Source organism: Nannospalax galili, unplaced genomic scaffold, assembly GCF_000622305.1.
Source record: "Nannospalax galili isolate Female #2095 unplaced genomic scaffold, S.galili_v1.0 scaffold788, whole genome shotgun sequence".
In the NCBI taxonomy this organism is placed as follows: Eukaryota; Metazoa; Chordata; class Mammalia; order Rodentia; family Spalacidae; genus Nannospalax; species Nannospalax galili.
Genome location: NW_008359996.1, coordinates 1,844,894 through 1,870,457, shown reverse-complemented (window position 1 = coordinate 1,870,457; position 25,564 = coordinate 1,844,894). Strand labels below are relative to the sequence as shown.

Genomic DNA, 25,564 nt, shown 5'->3' with positions numbered 1-25,564 from the left:
CCAGTGCTTGGATTAAAGGCCTGGGCTACCATACCCAGCTTCTCTATGGTTGTTTTTTTTAAAAATTATTATTATTATTATTATTATTATTATTATTATTATTAGTGTGTGTGCATGATGCATATGTGGGTGCATGTGCCATCCCATGTTACCAGTGTGGAGGTCAAAGGACAACTTTGTGGCATAGGTTCTCCCCTTCCACCTGTATGTGGGTTTTGGGGATATAACTCAGGTCACCAGGCTTGGGCAGCAAGTGCTTAAGCCATCTTCTTGACCCTCCATATTTAAAGATTGTGCAAGTACAGCCAGGTTCTACTTCCCCAAATGATTTTTTTCAAAGACAGGGTCTCCCCAGCTGGCCTGGAACTCACTATGTAGACCAGGCTGGCCTCAATCTCACAGAGCGCCACCTGCCTCTGCCTCTCCAGTGCTGGGATTAAAGGCGTGCGCCACCACACCTGGCTTCCAAATGAAGTTTTTAAATGTGAGGGTTGAGTGTGCAGCAGCCTCCCAGCCAGACTTCCTCCTCTACTCAGTCCAGCTCCTCTGCCCTGCACCACTGAGGGCTTTTCTCTTCCCTAAAAGCCCTCAGTGGACCCTACTTCAGCATCATAAAATTTAGCTTGGCATTAAGAGTAACTGAAAACGAGTTCTGAGACTGCCTCTGCATTTTCCATGCTATCCCTTGGTCCCTCGTACTGTTGTATCCCAAGAGGCTGAACTGCACTCACAGGCTGGCCTTCAATGTACAATCCTCCTGCCTCAGCCTCTGGAGAGTACCAATATTATAAGTGCATACCGCCAAAACCAATCGAGCCCATGCATTTTCTCCTAGGTGAAGTTGCCTCCTGGAACCTTTCAGACACAGCATTCAAGAAGACCCTGAGGCTGACCTGAGGCTCTTACCGAGGTGAGAAGCTTGGTGAGCACAAGGCCTTCGTTGCTCCAGAACCTGACACACTCCTCGTCTATCTTGGGGCTCAGGGTGGCATTTCCAGCTCCCTCCTCTGAACAAGATATAGGTGGCTGACTGGAGGGGAGGATTTCTGGACCAGCACTAAAATACAGACAGATTCCTGGAGTCCTTTCTGCGGTCACTCTAGCTGTTATAAGGATCGGCTCTCCCGAAAAAGACCCTGCATGAGGTACAGGAAAGAGGAGAGAGAAAACTAAGTGGTGGGGCAGAAGCCAGTTATACGCAGGTTTCTACTTTCATTTATATCACAGATAAATGGAAGTAGCTGTGTATCAATACAAACACAAATTAATTGAAATGAGCTTACAATCATTGTACCAATTATACAAGATGTGTAGGTTTCAAGATGGCTCAGCAGGTAAAGGCATTTGCCACCAAGCCTGACAACCTGAATTCGATTACTTGGACCCACACAGTGAAAGGAGAGAACTAACTCACACAAGTTGTCCTCCCACCTCCACACATGAGCTGTGACATAAGTGTGCCCCCTTCCTATAAATAAATGAATGCAATATAAGACCCATAAGGTTGTAGTGAATAGGCAAATATACACTGCCCATTTCAACTTGTATGAATTAATTTGTGAGGCCAGCAAGATGGCTCAGTGGGTAAAGGCACTTGCTAAGCCTAACAACCTGAGTTTGATCCCTGGCACCTAAATAATAGAAAGAGAGAACTGACCCTCACAAATTGTTCTCTGACTTATACACACACACACACACACACACACACACATAAAAATAAATCTTTAAAATAAATCTAAAAAATTGTCTTTTTTTTTTTTTTTGAGACAGGGTCTCCCTGTAGTCCTAGCTGGCCTAGAACTTGCTATGGAGAACAAGCTGGTCTCAATCTCACAGAGATCCACCTGCCTCTGCGTCTGCCTCCCAAGTGCTGAGACTAAAGATATGTGCCACCACAGTCAGCTACAAAAACTGTCTTTTTTTTTTTTAAAAAAAAAGGTATTATTTAAAACTTTACATTTTGATTGTTTTGCCTGCATGTATGTATATGCAGTGCCCATGGAGGCCAAAGAGGGTATTGAATCCCCTAGAACTGGAATTATGGACTGATATTAGCTACCATATGGGTGCTGGGCACCAAACCCAGATCCTCTCCAAGCACAGCAAGCATTCTTAATCACTGAGCTATCTCTCCAGTCCCCTAAAAGATTTTCTTTTCTTTTTAATTACATGTATGTGTGTGGGTATGTACATGTGAGTACAGGTAGTCAAGGAGGCCAAAGGTGTTGGATCCCTCTAGAGCTAGAGTTATAAAAGGTTGTAAGCCATACAACGTGGGTGCTGGGAACTGAACTTGGGTCCTCTGCAAGAGCAGTAGAGGCTCTTCACCAGGCCCCAATTTGTCCTTTTAAAGAAAGCAGTTACCTGGGTGTGGTGATGCACACCTTTAGGACTAGCACTTGGGAGGCAGAGGCAGGCGGATCTCTGTAAGTTCAAGGCCAGTCTGGTCTACATAGTTCCTTGTAGCTGGAGCTACAAGGTGACCTTGTCTCAAAACAAGACAAAAAAAAAAAGCATTTATCCACTGAGTACCAAAATCCATTAAAGGTTCACACCCTGTTTTAAATTAGTGGGCAAAGGATCACTTGTCTAGTAAGCAGCTTTGGGACAATTTTCATGTGGACAAAAATACAAAGTTAGGCTGTACTTTATATTATAAATAAAACCCAAATATATTAAAGAATTATATAATTTAAAGAACGTTTTAAGCAAGTATTAAAGGAAAATACAGAGCTGAGCATGGTGGCGCATGCCTTTGATTCCAGCACTCAGGAGGCAGAGGCAGGCGGATCTCTGTGAGGTTGAGGGCCGCCTGATCTACCTAGTGAGTTTCAGGCCAGCTGGGGCTACTGGGAGACCCTGTCTCAATAAAAGACCAAAAAAAAAAAAAAAAAAAAAAAAAAAAAAAAAAAGGAAAATTCAGAAGACTATATTCTAATTTTAAAGTGCTGAAGGCATTTTTACGAAGGACACAAAATATGAAAGTTTTTGTTGGTTGGTTGTTTATAGCCCAGGCTAGCCTCAAACTCATTATCTAGCCAAGGCTGGTACAAGGCTAACCTTGTACTCATAGCAACCTTCCTGCCACAGCCTCCCAAGTACTGGGATTATAGGCATGAGACTACATGCCCAACTTTTATCGTAATTTTAAATGAGCAGAGAGAATGCTTACCAAACTGTCAGTGCCCTTATATTTGCTTCTGTATGGTCTGAATCCTCAGCAAAATGAATTTGGTACGTGGCCAGGGATGTAGCTCGCTTGATGCAGTGCCTGTTTAGCATGCATAAAGCCCTGGGCTCATCTTGAACACCAGCCTAAACTGAGTGTGGCACTACAGGCCTGTAACCTTAGCATAGAGAATGTGGAGGCAGGCAGGCAGGCAGGCAGGCAGGCAAGCAGAACCAAGAGTTCAAAGTCACCCTTAGCAACATAGTGAGTTTAAGGCCAACCTGGGCTAAATGAGACCTTGTCTAAAAACAAAACAAAACAAAGAACAAACACAATATATATATTATATATAATATACAAGAAAGAAAGAAAAAAAGAAAGAAAGAAAGAAAGAAAGAAAGAAACAAACAAACAAACAAACAAACCAACCAACCAACCAACCAACCAACCAGAGGGGCAGCAAGATGACTCTGCAAGTAAAAGTACTTGCCCAACAAGCCTGAAGACTAGAGTTCATACCCAGAAGGCATGTGGAACTGACAGAACACCACAAAGTAGTTTTCTGACCTCCACACATGCATTGTAACACACATACACCTTTACACACATCATATGCACACACAACAATAAACTAGAAAAGAGGCCCATCCTTTAACTCAGTAATATCATTTTTAGGAATTAATCCTAAAGAAGGGACTAAAAAGAAAAATGCAAATGTGCTAAGGGCTAGGGGTGCAGCTCAGTGGAGAGCACTTGCCTAACATATATCAAGCCCCTGGGCTCACTCCTGAGCACCAGCCAAAGGGCCAAAACAACATAGATTAAGATGCTGACTTTGATTTTATCAAATCCAAAAAAATTAGGAAACAATATTTACTAGAGAAAGCATTTAAAAACGATGGCCTGGGGCAAGAGAGATGACTCAGCAGTTAAGAGCAATGGCTGCTCTTCCAGAGGACGAGCACCCACATGATGGCTAACAGTCATAACTGCAGTTCCAGGGGATCCAATACCCTCTTCTGGCTTCCGTGGGCATTGCACAACATGGGTGTACTTACACAGGTGCAGGTACAACACTCATATCCATAAAAATAAATTTAAAAAATTATTTTAAATGATGGCCTAACCATGTATTGGATCAATTTACAGTCATTAAAATAACAACATTGAAGACCATGTAATAATGTGGAAAATCATTTATGTATATGTATAAAAAGGAGAAATACAGCCAGGCGTGGTGGCGCACGCCTTTAATCCCAGCACTCAGGAGGCAGAGGCAGGCAGATCTCTGTGAGTTCAAGGCCAGCTGGTCTACACAGTGTGTTCCTGGACAGCCAGGACTACATAGTGAGTTCCAGGACAGCTGGGGCTACAGGGAGACCCTGTCTCAAAAAGACCAAAAAAAAAGAGAAATACAAATCAGTGTGTGTGCCATAATTACAACTGAGACTGTGTATGCAGAATCTAGTAACATGTCTTCTCCCTTTTTGACTCCACCGCCTAGATGGACTCAGTGCTGGGTAATGTCAGTCCCAGATTCCTAATGCCCCTCTCAATTCACACCAGTTTTAATTTTCCATCGTGTCTTTTTGTTTTCCCTTTCCTTTTTTTGACAGGGTTTTGCTACATAGCCTAGATTGACCTCAAACTTGTGATTCTTCTGCCTCAACTTCCTTAGGGGTGAGATTACAGGCAGGCACTACCATGCCTAGCTCTCATCAACTTTTTAATTTTAATTTTTATTTTATGTTTTAATTTTTATTTTATGTGTACAAGTGTATTGCCTGCATGTATATGAGTACACTGTGTTGTGTAATGCCAAGGAGGTCAGAAGAGGGTGTCAGATTTCCCTGGAACTGGAGTTAAGGATAGTTCTTAACCATGGTGGATGCTGGGAATCGAACCCGGGTCCTCTGCAAGAGCAGTCAGTGCTCTTAACCATTGAGCCATCTCTCCAGCCCCATCATCATCAACTTTCTACAGTCACCACATAGTAGTAGTAGGTCTGGATACAATCATACTACTTTCTTGATTAAATTGAATTTGTTCAACATTCTGTGTCTAACCACTTTGGGATGCACACAAGATCTTTCATTGGAAGTCAGGCATAGCAGCTTACACTTAGGAGAGAACCAACACCTACAAGTTGACCTCTGACCTGCACAAGCATGCTGTGGCATGAGTTCCCCCCGCCACGTATAAATATAATCAAAAAAATTAAAAATGTTGTCCATGAGTTTCTACCTCCTTCTTTGGACCAATTTCCCACTCAACATTCCTTCCCCTGTGTGCACTGAACTCTGGGAAGTCCCTAAACATGCCATCATGGTTCCCATCCACATGCCTTTGTGTCTGCTGCTCCCCTTAGCTGGAATTTTGCACAGCTAAGCATTCTATAAGCCTAAGCATAGGTACCGTAACCACGGAGAAGTCTTTCTGCAGCATCCTGCTGCACCTCATGCTCTACTCCACACACTGACAGCTACAAACTTCTTTCGTATCTGTATCCTTGCTAGACTCTGAGCAACTAGAGGGGAAGGCTGATAAACATGAAAAATCATTACCAGAGCCAGGGAGGTAGCTGTTCTCAATGATTAGGATGGGTACAGTGAAAATGACAGATGAAAGTGCTGGTGAGGATGGGAAACAGTGCAGAGCTCCCGTTGTGAATTGTCTATCAGCTTGGCAGTTCCTGAGACTAACTGTAGAGCTGTCACACACTTCACTCATGAATATATTCTCAAGCGTACTAAACATGCATGTCCACACAAAAACATACCAGCATAATTTCTTCTTCTTCTTCTTCTTCTTTTTTTTTTTTTTTCTTTTGAGACAGGGTCTTCCTGTAGCCCCAGCTGGCCTGGAACTTATTATGTAGACTAGCCTTGATCTTACAGAGATCCCTCTGCCTCCCAAGTGCTGGGATTAAAGGCATGTGCCACCATGCCCAGCCAGCAGCATAATTTCTAATAGCCCAAAGTAGAAACAACTCAACTGTTAATCAAATGATGAGCAGATACATGGAAATGTAGATGATTCATACAATGAATGTTATTCAGTAATAAAAAAATGAAAAATACTGACAAATGCTACATCGATGAACCTTAAAAATCTTATTCTAATGCTGGACCTGGTGGTCCACACCTGTAATTGGACCACTCTGGGGGTGCAGGTGGGTTTCTGTGAGTTCCAGGCCAGCCTAGTCTACAAAGTTACAAAGTGAGTTCCAGGTCAGTCAAGACTACATAGTGAGACCTTGTCTCAAACTTTTTTTTTGGTCTTTTTGAGACAGGGTCTCTCTGTAGCCTCCCAGCACTTGGGTGGCAGAGGCAGGAGGATCTCTGTGAGTTCAAGGCCAGCCTGGTCTATATTGTGAGTTCCAATAAATCTTATCCCAGGTCAAAGATGCAGTCATAAAAGACTGCATATGTAGACAAACCTACAGAGACAGAAAGGAGTTTTGTGCTCACAGAGGATGGGAGCCTGGGGAGAATAGGGAAAGGGACTGCTAAAAGTTTGAAGTTGGTTTCGATGGTAAAAATGTTCTAAAAATGGATTGTGGGAATGATTCCACACTTGTGGGAACTGAATAAAAGTAATTTAATTGTATATTATATATATTTATTTTTGTCTTTTTGAGACAGGGTCTTCCTGTTGCCCTAGATGGCTTGGAGCTCACTATGTAGACTACGCTGGCCTCTATCTCACAGAGATCCACCTGTCTCTGTCTCCCAAGTAATAGGATTAAAGGCACGTACCACCATGGTTTTTTTTTCAAATGTTATTTTTATTTTATTTTATGTGTATGAGTGTATTGCTTGCATGTATGTAAGTGCACCCATGTTGTGCAATGCCCATGGAGGTCAGAAGGTGTAGGATCCCCTGGAACTAGAGTTATAGACAGTTGTTAGCTGCTGTGTGGGTACTGGGAACTGAATGGGATCCTCTGTGAAAGCAGCCAGTACTCTTGGCTGCTGAGCTGTCTCTCCAGCCCCTTACCTGGCTTAATTGTATATTTTAAATTCGTGAATTCTATGGTATGTGAACCATACCTCAGTAACTTTGTCATGTATATGTTTGGGGTAGATTCAGAATCTTGCCCTAGATGACCTGGAACTCACTCTCTCACTCTGTAATCCAGCAGTATGTGATGTGCCCCCTTTCCATATATATACATATGTACATACATATATACACATATATATACATACATGTGTATATATACATATATACACACATATATAGATATATACATATATATACATATATACACACATAGATATATATATATCAAGGAATGTTGAAGTTTTGAACCTAGGGCTTCCTCATGCATGCTAGGAGATAATAAAAAAAACTTGGAACTGGAAAGGCAAAGCTAAAATACAAATACAAAACTTATGTTGTGGCAGCATTCACCAAAAGTATCCTATTTAACCCTTATTACAGAAGTGACTAGGGTGCAGGGATGTGCCCAAGGTCACCAGCTTGGTGAAGTCAGAGGCAGGGCAACCCTAAGTATTCTGATGCTGGATACCCGTATCCCCTGATCTCACCTTTTAATCCCATCTGATTACCAGGGATCCTGGCTTGGAATGTTTGGGATTTGTTCCTGTCAGGACCATCTCCGAAGTTTAAGGTAGTCAGTAAGCCCACGACGTGAGACCCTGGCCGCTTCCCTGTGACTGTCCCATTCATGGGGCACAGGGTCAGCTGGCCAAAAGACCGCAAAAAGGAAACCCAGTCCTATGTGCAAAGGGAAGGCAAGAGAGAACTGAGATGAGATTAGCAAGCAGGGCAGGCTACACACAGGAAGGGTGAGCAGCACCATACTTACCTGGGGGATGTCAGGGCTGCGAAGGCCAGTCCTGTGGGTGAGGAGGAAGCCACCAAGGCCTAGGCCCGAGAGGCCAAGGAGCAGCAGGATCAAAGTGGCACAGACCAAAGGTGGGTGGTGAGCCAGGCAGAGATGCAGGTTGTGACCTGCCTGGCAGCTGCCCATGGAGAGCAGCGGGGTCCGGGCCTCAGCGGAGAGCCTGCTGGGGGACAGTGAGGAAAAACTGGACAAGAGCCTGCTGGTCAGAAGGCACTCACCCATCTTATGCAAAGGGAAGCTAAAACTCGAGAAGGCAAGGGACTTGTTCAGGGCCGCACAGTCAGCAGCAGAGTCAGGATGGACATGCAAAACTCTGTTCTCCAGAAGTTCATCTTCCTCCATCACTTAATAAATGCTTGCTGCATTTCGTTTCTGATATAACCAAAGCAGAAACAGAGCACTGCATTCTGTGCTGGCAAAAGGAATGCGAAAAGAATTCTCAGCTGGAGAAAAGAGGAAGCAGCCAATCTGGGGCTAGGGTTAGGCGGAAGAACAGCTCAAGCCGGAGGCCAGATGGGAAGCGTCCCACTACCCAGCCCCTGCCTTGGAGCTAAGCTAAGCAGCTGGGTGTAACTAAATCCTTCTTGCTGCTCATTAGCTATGTGCGCCTAGGCTAGTTGTCTGTGAAGTTAAGGTGGTGTGAACTGGGAGTTCTTGAACACCGAGTCCTGAGGTTTCAATGGGGCAGCGCCGTCTGCGTGGTACTTAGCCATGCAGTTTAACAGATGTCCACCTGTCTTTCTGTCACACTGATTCTTAAACCCAGGGGAGCCTAAGAAACACTGGCTCCGGGACTTCAACTCTAGAGGTCTGAAATCGTCTCCTACTTCCGAGGGGCCAGAAGCGATCGCTTGATGAACAGAAACAGCTGGAAAGCAGACGAGCAACACGTGGGGCTAGGGGAGCGCGTGGGAAAAGCGGGTGTCACCGACGCCAGCCCCTGCCCCGCCCCGCGCCCTGGCTTTCCTGCGTGGGGGCGAGCAGGGGAGGAAGGAGCCCGAGGGTCGGCGGCCGGCGGAGCAGCTGGGCGCCAGGTCCTCCCCGAAGGCCCCTCGGTAAGGATCTAGACACCCGCATCCCTTCCCGCTCTTGCCGCTCCGGGTCCGCCCGCTAGCCCTCACCGGTGGCAGCCGGGTGGAGACCGGCGCCCCCCGCGACGTCACGCGTGGCTTGGCCGAGGGGCGGGGTCCTTGCTCTGAGCTTTCAGCTCCCGCCCACTGCATGCCGCGCATGCGCAGTGGCCACGCGGCCGCCACCCGGCCTTGGCGGGCGCGTACCAACAGGAAATCCAGCGGAGGGGCCCAGGGGGCAACAACTCCGCCGGAGCCGAGGAAACCTGAGGCAGGCTGGGAGTCCGAGTCTGCAGCATCCGACGACCTCGGGTCGGAGAGGCCGAGGGAGGTTTCCATCGATCACCCAAGCCACTCCTCCGGAGATCGTCCCCCACTCGCACCGTTAGCACAGTCCGGCTGCGCCCAGGGAAGGAGTTGGGATGTGTTGGGTCGGGTGGGGCTCTCACTTTTCCAGGCTGCGAGTGGCATTTGGTACTGCTCTTCTCTGAGCGCCCCAAATGCTTAAGGTCGACGCCTTGCTCGTGGTCCCCGGCTCCTAGCGGCCCCTTAATGCACAGGGTTCCAGAGTTGCAAGGCTGCTCCACAAAGAGCATCTCATTTGACTTTTTTGGAGAGGAAAACATTTTACTTGAAATAGCATAACACACAGAGCCAGGAGCTCTAGGTTCATATCCTGACTCTGGCCCGGTGTGGTGGTACGCTTCTGTAACCGCAGCACTCGGGAGGTGGAAGCAGTAGGGTCAGGAGTTCAAGGCCAGTAGAGTACGAGGCCAGCCTGGGATCCTTGAGATCCAGTCTCAAGAACAAAACAACAAAATGAATAACCTGACTCAGTCAGTGCCCCTGTGTAAGCCATAACCACGCAGTCTTGGGGATAGGATTGTTCTACTCTTTTTTTTTTTTTTTTTTTTTTTTTGAGACAGGGTCTCCCTGTAGCCCCAGCTGTCCTGGAACTCACTATGTAGACCAGGCTGGCCTCAAACTCAAAAAGATCAGCCTGCCTCTGCCTCCCAAGTGCTGGGATTAAAGGCTTGCGCCACCACGCTGGGCTTGTTCTACTCTTAAAGGAGAATATTTGTACAACTGGTTCACAGAGGACCTGGGTTCTATTCCCAGCACCCACATGGTGACTAACTGTCTATAACTCCAGTACCAGGATATCTGACACCCTCTTCTGACCTTGGGCATTGCATGACACGGGTGCACTTACCATACATGCAGGCAATACCCCCCCCCCACACACACAGACACACACACACACTAATAATAATAAATATAAATTTTATTTTATGTGTATGAGTGTTACACCTGCATGTATATAAGTGCACCTGTGTCATGCAATGCCTACGGAGGACAGAAGAGGGTATCAGATACCCTGGAATTGGAGTTATGGATGGTTAGCCACCATGTAGGTGCTGGGATTTGAACCTGGTCTTCTGCAAGAGCAACTAGTGCTCTTAACCGCTGAGCTATCTCTCCAGCCAATAAATAGAATTTTTTTTATGTCTTTTTTGAGACAGGGTCTCCTTGTAGCCCCAGCTGCCCTGGAACTCACTATGTAGACCAGGCTGGCCTCGAACTCACAGAGATCCACCTGCCTCTGCCTCCCAAGTGCTGGGATTAAAGGCGTGTGCCACCACGCCTGGCGATAAATAGAAATTTTTAAAAGAACAAAGTTACAACATTTGCAGGAAATTAACACAACTGATGATAATCACATTGAGCAAATTAAGTCAGTATTAGACAAATATGTTTTCTCTAGCTGGGTGTGGTAGCATACACCATTAATCCCAGCACTCCCAAGGCAGAGGCAGGTGGATCTCTATGAGTTCAAGGCCAGCCTGATCTACATAGTTCTGGGCCAGATCCTGTCTCAAAAAGACAAAAAATAAAATAGAAAGACAAATGTGTTTTCTCTCATTCATTTGTGGTTCCAGGATTCTATATAGATACAGAACAGTGTGTGTGTGTGTGTGTGTGTGTGTGTGTGTGTGTGTATGAAAGTGGAACCAAAACTGTCCAGAGGAAGGAACAAAAAGGACAAATGGGAGGGATGAGAAGTGACAAAAGGGAGGAGAGGGACCTGTGGGAGGAATATGATCAACACACATCGTATATTTGTATGAAAATGTCCTTATGTAACACAACACCACGTATAATGAATACAACGAAACATATTTAAAAGGTGGCTAAAGTGAGAAAGACATTTTCCCAGAGAAGATATACCCATGGCCATCAAGCATATGAAAAAGATGCTCAGTATCACTAATCACAGCATAAATGCAAATCAAAAAATGAGGGGCCAGCAAGATGGCTCAGTAAATAAAGGCCCTTGCTGCCATGCCTGATGATCTGAGTTCCCCAATTTGTGTGTGTGCGTGTGATAAAAGTGGAAGCAAACACCCACACGGTGGATGGATAGAACAGACTCAAGAATGTTATCCTCTGATTCTCTCTCTCTCTCTTGTACACACACACACACAAATAAATGTAAAAAAAGAAAGTGAGGTACCATTTCATACCCATTAGGATGGCTACCAACAAGAAATCAGAAAATAGCAAGTAATGATACTGTGGGTAGATTGGAACACTTGAACATTGTTAGACTGAAATGATGCAACTGCTATGGGAAGAACTGGTTATTCCTAAAAACACTAAAACTATCCTGACTATATGGTATTAATACTAGTTCTGGAGATATACCACCCCCAAATCTGAAAGCAAATCTCAAGAGAGATTTGTATACCTATATTCATAGCAATATTATTCACAAGAGCTAAAAATGAAAGCAATCCAAGGGTTCATCAGTGGACGCATAATCAAAATGTAGTGTACACACCACATGAGGGAATGATATTCCACTTAAAAGAGAAAGGGAAGCCAGGCATGGATGTGCGTACCTGTAGGCCCCGCACTTGGGAGGCAGAGGCAGGAGGATCAGGAGTTATCTACACAATGAATTGGTGGCCAGCTTATACAGAAGACCCAGTTTCAAAAACTAGACCCCCTCAAAAAAAGGAAATTCTGAGTAATGCTGCAATATCGTAAAAAGGTGATTTCCACTGCAATGTGATTCCACTTATATGATGTGCCTAGAGCAGTCAGTTTCTGGAGACAGAAAGTAGAATCACAGTTGCTAGAAGCTTGAGAGAGGGGAGGATAAGGAATTATTGTTTAATGGGTGAAAAGTTTTAGTTTTGCACAATGAAAAAGTCCTGAGTATAGTGATGATAATTGACAATAATCACCAACAAGGTGAATATACTTAATAGGACTGAACTGAACACTTAAAACAGTAAAAATAAAACTGGGTGTGGTGGTAAGTATCTGTTATCCCAGCACTCAGGAGGCTGAAGTAGGAGACTTGGCACAAGTTCAAGGTCAAACTTAGGCTACATAGCAAGATCCTATCTCAAACAACCAGTAACAACATGTGAAAGTAATAAATTTTATGAACATTTTATTACAATTGGAAATAATAATTAGCTATGTGTGGTAACACACACCTATAACACCAGTGCTTAGGAGGCAGAGGCAGGACAAAAAAATAAAGCTGGGCATGGTGGTATACACCTTTAAATTCAGAACTCTGGAGGCAGAGACAGGAAGATCAGTGCAAATTGGAGGCCAGCGTGAGCTACCCAGCTAGCAAGTTCTAAGCCAGCCAAGACTATATAGCAAGACCCTGTCTTGAAAAACCAATAACAATAACTGCTGAGCCATTTTCTCTAGCCCTCTTTGAGATGGCTCAATGGGTAAAGCGCATACCACCAAGCCTAATGACTTAAGTTTGATCCTGAAATGCACATAGTGGAAGGAGAGAACCAACTTTCAACAAGTAATCCTCTGACCTTTACCTGTGTGCTGTGGCCATGTGCACATATACACGCACACACACACACTAAATGAATATATTTTTATAACCCTTTTTACAGTATCTTAAGGCACTGGAGAGAAATGCCTCAAGAGGTTAAGAGCACTGGCTGCTCTTGCGGAGGACCCAGGTTTAATTCCCAGCACCTGAATGGTGGCGAACAACCATCCTTAACTCTAGTTCCAGGGGAATTTGATGCCCTCTTCTGACCTCCTTGGGCATTGCATGGCACAGGTACACTTATATGCAGGCAATACAATGATACACATAAAATTAAAGGCACTCTACAGTGCCTTGATTTATGCCTTTCTTTTGTTCCTTAATTATAAAAACTCCATAAAACTATTATTACATTGGAACATTGAGGTGAGCTAAATCTGTGTTTCTGGGCCATGGTCATTCATATTTGGTTAGAGTAGACTCTTAGTCCTTTTGAGGTGAGAGGTGTGTTTTTGCATTAACTCTACAGATGTAGAGATTGTAGAAACCCTTTAGCAACTCTTCACACTTAGCAACAGAGAATTCATACTGGAAAGAAGCCCTACCCAGGTACAGAATATGCAAAGCCTGCAATCAAATCTCTCCTCTTCAGAGAAAGGGAAACTTTGTACATGAAATTGCTCTGGAAGGGCCTTTATCAAACATGTCTATCTGAGAATAGCAGACTTTGTGCCAGAAAACATTTGACAATGTAAAGAAAACAGCAGGAACCTTGCTCACACCTCCAGCTTGATGTTAATACAGAAAATCCTACAAATATAAACTTGAATTGTTGCTCAGAATTTATTGGCCATCATTAGTTACATTGTAGGGAAAATTTTAACATCACAGGTATTATAACAGTTAAGCTCACTCACCTCAGAAAACTTTGAAATTTGTTATGAATTCAAATTTCCTCTATCACCTCACTGTTAAAACCTTACAAAGCACACCTCTCAGATCATTTGTCAGAAGAGCAAGACTTCTTCCTGAATGTTTTTAGTCTGAAATACCATATTTAGATTATGGGAAAACTGTAAATAAAAGTGTTGTTTATGTAAATAAAAGTGAATGGTTAGAAGGAAGAAGAGGAAAAGACTCAATTTAAAACAGGCAAAGACTAAATACAAACCTTTTTCTCAGAAAAAGATTCACAAATGGTTAATAAAAATTGTTGACGGGCTTGGTGGCACATGCCTTTAATCCCAGCACTCTGGAGGCAGAGGCAGGCGGATCTCTGTGAGTTCAAGGCCAGCCTGGTCTACATAGTGAGTTCCAGGACAGCTGGGGCTACAGGAAGACCCTGTCTCAAAAAGACCAAAAAAAAATTGCCAACATCATTATTTGCTAAGGAAACATAAAAGCACAGTTAAGGCTGGGGAGATGTCTCAGTGGGTAAAGTTATTGCTCAAGCATGGAGATCTGAGTTCAAATCCCAAGAACTCACATAAAACTAGAACAATAGCTCCCATCTGTAATTTCAGTGCTCCTATGGCAGGATGGGAGGCAGAGACAGGAGAGTCCTCTGAAGCTTGCAGTCCAGCTAGTCTGGTGTACACAGCAGCAAACAACAAAGTAACCCCCATCTCAAACAAGGATGGACACCAGATGTTGCCTTCTGCTCTCATAAGCATGCCTGGATGTGGACACACACACACACACACACACACACACACACACACACACACCACAAATAGGTAATACTTCACTAGGATACTAAGGTGACTATAATAATTTTTTGTGCAGTTTTTTGTTTTGTTTTGTTTGTTTCTTAGGTGAGGGTTTCATTCTAGAGCCCAGACTAGCCTTGAACTCACTATGTAATTTTTTTAAAAAAGATTTATTATTTTAATTTAATTTAATTTTATTTTATTTTTTGTCTTTTTGAGACAGGGTCTCCCTGTAGCCACAGCTAGCCTGGAACTCACTATGTAGACCAGGCTGGCCTTGAACTCAAAAAATCCACCTGTTTCTGCCTCTCAAGTGCTGGGATTAAAGCTGTGCGCCACCACACCCGGCTGTTATTTTTACTTTTATGTCTATGATGTATTGCCTGCATGTATGTAAGTGCACCAGTGTCTAGCAATGCCAGAGGTCAGAAGAAGATGTCAGATTTCCCTGGAACTAGAGTTATAGACAGTTATCAGCTGCCATGTGGGTGCTGGGAATCAAACCTAGGTCCTCTGCAAGAGCAGCCAGTGCTCTTAACTGCTGGGCCATGTCTCCAGTCCCTGGCTACATAAGTTTTGGAAGGAGGGATTTTTTTTTGAGACAGGATCTCCCTGTAGCCTCAGCTGCCCTGGAACTCACTATGTAGATCAGGCTGGCCTTGAACTTACAGAGCGTCCCTTGCCTTTGCCTCCCGAGTGCTGGGACTAAAGGCACGCCACCATGTCCAGCTAGCTACGTAGTTTTTTAAAAAGATTTGTTTATTTTAATTTTTTCTGTATGAGTGTTTTGCCTGTGTATATGTATGTGCACCACGTGCTTTCCTGGTGCTGTGGAAGCCAGAAGAGGGCTTCTGATCCCCATGTGGGTGCTAGGAGCTGAATCTAGGGCCTCTGCAAGAACAGCAAGTGCTTTTAGTGACTTAGCCATCTCTCTACCCCATAATAATTTTTTTTTAAGGAAGATAGGTGTTGACAAGTATGTGGAGAATTAGAACCCTTGTACATGGCTATTACACGTGCTGTGGCAAACAGATTAGCAGATCCTCAATAATTAGTCATAGAATTACCACATGATCTAGCAGTTTTACTGCTAAGCATATAACCCCCAAATTTGAAAACACATGTACAAAGGAAAAACAAAAAACCATGAACGTTAGCATTCACAGAAGCTCTGTTTATAATAGTGAAAAGGTGGAAATAATCCATATGGTTTTCAACAAATGAATGGATAAACAGAGTGTATTGTACACGTGCAATGGCATATTGAGCCTTAAGAAGGAAACTTAACATAGGCCATAGCAAGAACATGATTTAAGTGAAACACACCAGTCACAAAAAGACAAATCCTCTGAGATTCCATTCATGAGAAGCACCCAAAGTAGTTAAGTTCCCAGAGTCAGAAAGAAGCATGAACGGGTTGGCCTGGGCTGGAGAGGAGGGAAAACCGGGAGCTAGGGCTTCATCTGTTTCAGTTTGGGAAGATGAAAAGTGCTGGGGATGAATGGGGGCTAGGGCTGTGCAACCATATAAATATAAGGGATCCCACTGGTCTACACTTCCAAAAATAGTTAAAATAAAAAATAGTTGAAGTAGCCGGGCGTGGTGGCACGCCTTTAATCCCAGCACTCGGGAGGCAAAGACAGGCGGATCTCTGAGTTCGAGGCCAGCCTGGTCTCCATAGTGACTCCAGGACAGCTGGGGCTACAGGGAGACCCTGTCTCAAAACGACCAAAATAAAAAACAAGTTAAAATAGTTAAAATAGGAAATTTTATTTCATGTGTGTTTTACCAAATAGAACATTGGAACAAGGCAAAGGGGTAATTACTGTTCCTCCGCCTCAGGAGTCACCATCCGCCCTATCTCCCAAACAGGAGCCCTCTGAGTCAGCCGTGACTCCGCCTTCTGCCCTTCTCCCACGCAGCCCATCCATCATCGGAATTGCCCCTGCAGTCTCCCCTCCTTACATTTCTGCTGCCATCACTTATTTCAGGCTCTCATTATCTCCGTCAGGACGCTGCGACTGTGCCTCCCCCTCCTCTCTGCCTCCAGCTTCTCCATTCAATGCCCCCTCATTTCCTTCGGAGTTAGTTTCCAGAAGAGCAGCATCAAGTTCCTAATGCTCTGCAGAGACTTCAGCTGACTCCGGCAGCCTGCGGTCAGCCCCTTCCTCTCCTCGATGCTCCCTTAGCCATTTTTTTCTTCTTTTTTTTTTTGGTCTTTTTGAGACAGGGTCTCCCTGTAGCCCCAGCTGTTCTGGAACTCACTATGCAGACCAGGCTGGCCTCGAGCTCACAGAGATCTGCCTGCCTCTGCCTTCCGAGTGCTGGGATTAAAGGCGTGTGCCACCAGGCCCGGCTTGCTTTTTAATTTTTATTTGATGTATTATGGATATTTTGCCTGCTGTTTATATATAAGTGCACCATGTGTATACCTTGCCTTCAGAGGCCAGAAGAGGGCATCAGATTCCCTAGAACTAGAGTTACAGTCGGTAGTACCACCACATGGGTACTGGGAACCGAACTAAGGTCCTCTGTAAAAGCAGCCGGTGCTCTTAAACGCTGAGCCATCTCTCCAGGCCAGCACCCCCCACCCCCCCACCCCCCGGTTTCTCTACTTTCCACATTCATCCATTCAACAGATATTTACAGAGCAGCTCTATGTGGCCAGGTGCTGGGATTATAATGAAATGTGAGTTCGAGAATGTCCCATACTTCATCAAGCCCCCATTTCACTGGGAAAGATACATGATTAAGAAGAGATCTTGAAATTGGTAGGAAGGAAATAAGCATGAGAATTATAGGGACCGGAGAGTCAGGACACTTTAAATAGCCAGGCCAGGGAAGGTTTCCTAGTGCCAGTTGAGGTGATTCCCACACACACTGATTCACTTGTATGGTCTGGGAAGATTCAAGTAGAAGAAACAGCAGTGCAAAGACACAGAGAGCAAAAACCGGCTTATGAGGGCCAGGGAGCCTGGAGCGGGTGGGGACAGTGGTTCAAAAAGAGGCTGGAGAACTATTCTGGAGCCAAAGCTACAAACAAGCCATGGTAAAGAGACTAGAATTTACAATACAGCCATTGGAGCTTTTTTGTTGTTATCTTTTTGAGACAGGCCCCCCCCTGCAGCCCCAACTGGCCTGGAACTCACTTTGTAGAAGAGACTGGCCTTGGACTCAGAGAGATCCGCCTGCCTCTGTCTCCTGAGTGCAGGGACTAGAGGTATGTGCTCCTGCCGTTGGTGTCATTGGAGTTTTTTTTTTTTGGTCTTTTTGAGACAGGGTGTCCCTGTAGCCCCAGCTGTCCTGGAACTCACTATGTAGACCTTGCCTTTAACTCACAGAGATCCGCTTGCCTCTGCCTCCCGAGTGCTGGGATTAAAGGCATGCGCCACCACACCCAGCCCATCATTGGAGTTTTTTAAAGGAGGCAAATGAAGCTGGTCTTGGTGCCACATGCTTGTAGTTCCAAAACTTGGGAGATGGAAGCAGTAATCAAGAGTTCAAGGCTATCCTCTGCTACACAGTGAGTTGGAGGAAGTCTGGGCTATATTAGACCCTATCTCAAAAGCCAAAAAGCAAAACAAAACAAAGCAAAAAAGAAAAGGATAGAGAAAGAAGCCGGGCGTGGTGGTGCACACCTTTAGACCCAGCACTTGGGAGGCAGAGGCAGGTGCATCTCTGTGAGATTGAAGCCAGTCTGGTTTATATATTGAGCTCCAGGCCAGCTGGGGCTACAGGAAGACCGTCTTAAAAAAAAAAAAAAAAAAAAGGAATAGAGAAAGAAAATATAACCTAAGGCATGCATTAAAAACATTCGTGTGGCCAGGCATGGTGACGCACACCTGTAGTGTCAGCACTCAGGAGGCAGAGGCAGGCGGATCTCTGTGAGTTCAAGGCCAGCTCGGTCTACATAGTGAGTTCCAGGACAGCTGGGGCTACAGGGAGACCCTGTCTCAAAAAGACAAAAAAAAAAATTCGGGTGATTTATAGATTTATATTGTGAGTGTGTGTGTGTGTGTGTGTGTGTGTGTATACATTTATGTACATGAGTGTATGTGACTGTGGAGTCCAGAGGGCAAAGTTAGGTGTCTTCTTTAATCACTTGCTAACCTTGTTTTTTGAGACAGTGTCTCTAACTGAACCTGAAACTCACTGATTTTGTTAGGCTGGCTTCCCATGTGCTTCAGGGATTCTCCTGGAGCTGTCTCTCCAGCATTAGGTTTACAAGGGCTTGCTACCACACCAAGCTTCTTGGTGCGTTCTAAAGATAGGAACCCAGGTCTCTATGCTTGTATAGCAGGCACTCTACTTATTGAGTCATTTCCCATCCCAGTTGTCCATTTTTAAAAGATTATCCTACTCTCTAGCTGTAGGGGTGTCTGTAATTCCAGAACTTGGGAAACTGAGGCAAGAGGATTGTCAATTTGAGGCCAGCCTGGGCTTACACAATAAGATTTTGCCTCAGCCGGGCGTGGTGGCACACGTCTTTAATCCCAGCACTTGGGAGGCAGAGGCAGGTGGATCTCTTTGAGTTCAAGGCCAGCCTGGTCTACATAGTGAGTTCCAGGCCAGCTGGAGCTACAGGGAGACCCTGTCTCAAAAAGACAAAATAGTAATAATAATAATAAGAAGAAGAAGAATAATAATAAATAAAATATTTTTTAAAAAATCGCCCTAGCTGTTAGATGGAGTGGATTAAAAGGGGATCAAAATGAGAGAGAAGACACTAAGTAAGACTAATTCCCAGACTGCAGAGACGTGGTGGGGTAGGACCAGGGTCCTCACAGTGCAGTTACAGACAAGTGGACAAACTAAGGTACATCATGGAGGCAAAGCCAGAAGGACTTGGAGAGGAAAGAACTCTGCCTCCTTTTGCTGCTTCCTTGCCTTCTGCTCAGACATGCACCCTAGCTTTAATGGTCCCCTGTGCCTAACACTAATGTGTCCAATAGCACCAGCACACACCTTCCGACCAATATGTCCAATTCCCAGACACCTTGGGCAGCTCCACCAGCATCTGCAGCTCAGATGGGAGAGCAGGAGCAGGACTCAGCATGAGCACTGCTATAGCTGCAGCTTCCGCTGCTGCCCCGTGTCCCCTGCTCTGTTCCCATCTTGGGTGTCTGTCAGAAACTCAGGGGACATCCTTGCCTCTCCTTTCCTCAACCCCTGTGCCTAATCTGCCACCAGACCTTTCCTGTCCTGTCTTATAGGTGTTTCTCAGGTCTCTCTTTCTCTACTGATACTGCCTTTGTGCCTCACCATGCATCTATCTATCATCTATCATCTATCAATCAATCATCTATCTACTTACTGAGATTGTCTTGTTATGCATACATACTGGGCCCATACTTTAAGAAAAAAAATAACTTATTATTTTTATTTTGTGGGTATGAATGTTTTGCCTACATGTATGCAAAGGTACCCATGTCATACAGTGCTCTTGGAAACCAGAAGAGGGAGTCAGATCCCCTGGAACTGGAGTTACAGATGATTGTTAGATGTTATGTGGGTGCTAGGAACTGAATCTGGGTCTTATGCAAGACTAGCCAGTTCTCTTAAACACTGAGCGATCTCTCCAGCCCCTGGTTATTTTAGATATCTTAAGGTCAGTCAGGGCTGCAATGAGACCCTATCTCAAAATAAAAAATAAAAATAAATATAATAGTTACTTTTCACAACTCCTGCAACAATAGGCACTCATGATCTCCCTGGCCCTACACAACTTTTTAGTTTTCCTGGTTCCTGTCACTTTCTGAAGTACTGCCTAATTTACTTACATTCCACACCTGTTGTTTGTTGAACTTCTTGAGGACAGGAACCTTTGTTTTGTATCCTAAGCATCCACAGCAATGCCCGGTGCATAGGAGATCTTCAACCCATTTTTGCTTAATAAATCAACTCTTTGAAACCTATGTCAGACTTGAGCTCTTCACTTTCTCTAGTGGTGAAAGGTCTCCATTCCTCCCCTGATAGACGAAATCACCCCTCCCTTCCTTGTGCTATCTCTGCACCTTGCACTGTTTTGCACTTTCCAGATAATCTTGTAATTTACAATGTCAAGATTATGAGGCAAGGAGCCAGAGAGATGACTCGGTGGGTAAAGGTTCTTGCCCCACAGCCTGGCATCTTGTTCCATTTCTAGAATCAACATGAGGTGGAGAGAACTGACTCCACAAAGTTTTCTTCTGACCACACACATGCTGTGGAAAGTGCACTCACCCACACATAACACACACACACACACACACACACACACACACACACACACACACACACACCAAATAAATAAAAATGAAAAAGATTACCAGGGCAGGAGTCAGGACCAATTTGATTAATTTCTGTGTTGATGTTCACTGTCTGATACATAATAAATGCACAATTAAATTATTTATTTATTTAAATTTTATGTTTGTTTAATTTTATGAGTGTTTTGCCTGCATGTAAGTGCTTCTGTGTCATGCAAAGTCCACAGAGGCCAGAAGAGGGTATTGGATCCCCTGGAACTGGAGTTACAGCCAGTGGTTAGCTGCCATGTGGTGCTGGGAATTGAACCTGGGTCTTCTGCAAGAACAGCCAGTGCTCTTAACCCCTGTGCCATTTCTCCAGTCCAAATACATAATTATTTTGATGAAAAAATATCAAGATTGAAAGCCTGGAAATGTGCTGGTGAGGGTGTGGGAAAGATGAAGCTCATAATGACAAGCTTTCTGAAGGACAAGATGAAAGTAACTAAAAATGAATTTAACCTTTGAGGCAACAATTTTACTTGTAGGAATTTATCCTTTTTTATTGTACAGCAGGGAATGAATTCCTAAATAATGTACATATAGGAAGCCATTCTACCACCAAGCAATTAGGAGTTTCTCTGACAAACCTACTTATGAACTCCAAGGATTATTACAGAGATGTTTAATGTGCCAGGTGTGGTAGTGCACATCTTTAATCCCAGCACTTGGGAGGTAGAGGCAGGGAGATCTCTGTGTTCGAGGCTAGCCTGGTCTACACAGTGAGTTCCAGGCCAGCTGAGGACCCAGACAGGAGACCCTGTCTCAAAATTACCAAAAATACAAAAATAAAAACAAAGATGTTTAATGTAGCACTGCTTATAATAGACCAGAAACAACCTACTTGACCTATCAGTGGAGGTCTCCCTCTAGCCTCAGCTGGCCTGGAACTCACTATGTAGACCAGGATAGCCTCAACTCACAGAGATTCTCCTGCATCTGCCTCCTGAATGCTGGGATTAAAGGCATGTGCCACCATGCCTGGCTAGTGTATCTTAAATAGAGCACTGGGCAGCTACTACATAGGGTGAGACATATCTGCATGTTCATATATAAAATAATCCCCAAGATATGCCAATTGGAGTCAGTTTAGCATAGAACATATATAGTATGCTAATATTTGTGTTGTACAAAAAGGAGATTAAATATGTGCATACTTATATATGCACGGAATGTTTTAGAGAGATATGGAATTCTGATCAGTGGTTGCCTTGTGAAGAAGATAAATGCATTAGGAGCCAAAGGAGGGGTAAACTTGTAATTGTCATTTACCAGACACATTACCTTTTCAATAATTACTAAAAAATTTTTTTAAATATTTTATTTTTATTATTTTTATTTTATGTGTATGAGTGTATTGCCTGCATGTATGTGAGTGCATCCATGTCATGCAATGCCACGGAGGTCAGATGGAACTGGGAAAAGACAGTTCGTAACTGCCATGTGGGTGCTGGGAATCTAACCTGGGTCCTCTCTAAGAGCAGTCAGTGCTCTTAACCACTGAGCCATCTCTCCAGCCCCAATTACTACAATTTTTAAGTAATAAAAGAAGCTTCAGGCTAGCGATACAGCTCAGAGGGTAAAGCGTGAGCTTGTATATGGGGGTCTGAGTTCAATCCCCAGAACCACACACATACAAAAGATAGCAATGAAATAATAAAAAAATCTTTAAAACTGCTTTTTGGATGAGGTGAAGAAAAGAAATTCAACCCTTAAAAGAGAGGATTGTAGCCAGGCATGGTGGCACACACCTTTAATCCCAGCACTTGAGAGGCAGAGGCAGGTGGGTCTCTTTGAGTTCAAGGCCAGCCTGGTCTACATAGTGAGTTCTAGGACAGCTGGGGCTACAGGGAGACCCTATCTCAAAAAGACCAAAAAATAATAATAATAATAATAAAAATAAACAAAAACCCTACATGGTAGGGACTGGAGAGATAGCTCAGTAGTTAAGAGCACTGGCTGCTCTTGCAGAGGACCCAGGGTCAATGTCCAGCAACCACAAGGTGGCTAACAACCATCCATAACTACAGTTCCATGGGATCCTACACCCTCTTCTGAGCTCCTCAGGCATTGTACGACTTACACATGTAGGTAAAACACTCATACATATTAAATTAAAAATTTAAAAGATCCACATGGCAGAATGCTTTTTTAGCACACACAATATCCTGGGTTCCAGCATCTGAGTTTGGTGGCACATGCCTATACTCCCAGCACCCAAGAAGTGGAAGCGTGATGCTCAGGAGGTCAGCATCATCCTCAGCTTCGAGGAAGTTGGAAGCCATTCTGGCCTACATAAAACTCTTTCTCAAGCAAGCAATCAAACAAGATCCACATAGTGTGTCAGGGCCAGCCAGAGAATCAAATCAGGGCACTCAGAGGAGGCAAAGTTCCAACAGATTCTTGGAAAACAGAGTGAAGGACATACTGTGTGAGAAATGACAGGGATGCAAAAAGGGAAGTGAGCTAGTGAGTAGGAACTCCATCACTCAGCTTAACGCCTTTCTACCCCTCCCACCATGCAGACTAAAGCAGTCATCTTAGAACCAGAGATGTAGCTCATTGTTAGAGATCAAACCCTAGGCCTAATAGAGATCAGACCCTAGGTTCACTCTTCAGTACCTAAAAACAACCAAAAAGAATTGGTTCCTTGCTCTTTTGATTCCAGGCCTCAAATGGTCCCTAAATATTTTCTAACCAGCACTCCTGGTGATGCTGGAATGTCTTCTATACTCCAGGCTTGATCTACACACTCACAGAACTAGTGAACTGGGGACCTGGTGAACAAGGTCCCTCCCCTGCTTTCTCCTTAGGAAAGGGTCTGGGTTTTCCCATAGCTTTTCTTTGCCTGGCCCAAGTCCCAGCTCTCAGGAAGAACCCCATACCTGAGATGGCGCCACTTTCTCCTCCACCAGAGGCAGCTTAAAATTAGGAGGCGGCACAATGAAGCCAGAATGGCCCCCAGATTCCTCGGTGCTCAGGCTGGCTGCATTAGAATGAACTTTGTTCCCTGAGGATTTGCTCATGGAGGTGTTATTGTGTACTTGATCGCAGTTCCCATGGCTACAGTCTCACAGTGAGAAGGGAATGGGTACACATCAGCGGTTTCAGTAAAATCGGAATTTGACCTCATTTATAGTCAAGCAGGCAGCAGGAAACCTTGCAAATGGCATAGCTTGAATAGAGTTCAGAGAGTTCTGAATGACATTAGGGAAGAATATTAAATAAAATAGTACATGTGGAAGTATGCATTCTATCCCTGGTCCAACCTAGATGCATGATAGCTTTGACTTGTTCATTATAGCACTGACCTCCACATCCAGAAGGCAGACCATCCAACTGAAAGGTTGCATATTGGCAGGCCAGAGGCCAGATGTAACCCCATAGACACATTTTGTCTGTAGCATTTAAAATTTGTTTGGGGTCAATTTTTTAAAAATTATTTAGAGCCAGGTGTGGTGTTGCACGCCTTTAGTCCCAGCACTCGGGAGGCAGAGGCAGGCGGATCTCTGTGAGTTGGAGGCCAGCCTGGTCTCCACAGTGCGTTCCAGGCCAGCTGGGCCTGCAGGGAGACCCTGTCTCAAAAAGACAAAAAAAGGTCTCAAAAAGACAAAAAAAAATTATTTATTTTTATTTATTTATTTATTTATTTATTTATTTATTTATTTGTATAAATATTTTGCTTACATGTATGTAGTCATGCAATGCTCTTAGAGGCCAGAAGAGGATATTGGATTTCAAGAACTGGAGTTACAGACAATTGTTAGCTGCCATGTGGGTGCTGGGAATTGACCCAGGTCTTCTGCAAGAACAGAGAGTGCTCTTAACCACTGAGCCAGCTCTCCAGCCCCCGGGGTGAATTTTTTAAAAAATCTCTATTTTGGGCTGGTGAAGTAGCTGAGCAGATAAAGGCACTGACAAACTGAGTTTGATCCCTGGGATTCATGGGGTGCTCGGAAAGAACTAATACAACTTGTCCTTGAAAGTGGTTCTCAGACCTTCACACAGTGTGCGCACACACACACACACACACACACACACACACACACAATACACAAATGAACAACAACAGCAAAATAGAAGAAGCAAACAAAACCAACATTTTAGGGCTTTTATAACCAGCAGCTCCAAACTCATTCACATTCCTCCCACAAACTAGATCCAAAGGCCTATGAACCACATGGTCAGGTAGTCACAGCAGCAACCTTATTTCTTAGTACCAATTTCTGAATTAGTCAACTTTTCTCTTGCTATGACTGAATACCTCACAAGAAACAGTGTAAAGGATGGAGAATTTATTTTGGCTCATGGTTTGAATGTCCAGTCCAGCACTGTGGGGAGATAGGGCAGTAGAAGCAGCTTTCAGCTGCCCTGGCGGGAGTGCCGAGGATGCTTGCTCACATATGGGCCAATCAGAAAGCAGAAGGGAGGGCCAGCGAGATGGGTTAGCAGGTAATGGGCCTTATGTATAGGCCTGATGACCTGAGTTCAGTACCTGGATCTCACAAGGTAGCAGAGGAAAACTGACTTCCAAAAGTTGTCCTCTGACCTTCATGTGTGCTGCCATGGTGCACATGTTTACACACACACACACACACACCACACACACAGAGTAAAATTTTTAAAAACTGGTGTGTTC

General features: G+C 44.3%; 1 protein-coding gene across 9 annotated transcripts in view; it reads right to left on the bottom strand.

Annotated features, from left to right (window-relative positions):
• Positions 1-23,908, bottom strand: part of Tmem219 (transmembrane protein 219) — a 30,017-nt gene extending 6,109 nt beyond the window's left edge. Inside the window, exons 1-4 of one of the 9 annotated variants that reach the window (XM_008823885.3) lie at positions 23,811-23,908; positions 8,004-8,202; positions 7,723-7,912; positions 907-1,136 (exon numbers count right to left, since the gene is read on the bottom strand). In XM_008823885.3, coding sequence (XP_008822107.1) covers positions 907-1,136; positions 7,723-7,912; positions 8,004-8,168 — 585 coding nt within the window. In that variant the 5' untranslated portion in view covers positions 8,169-8,202; positions 23,811-23,908. The other 8 variants (XM_008823881.3, XM_008823882.3, XM_029559071.1 and 5 more) reach the window with 8 other exon arrangements.
• Positions 23,909-25,564: the final 1,656 nt, after the last annotated feature.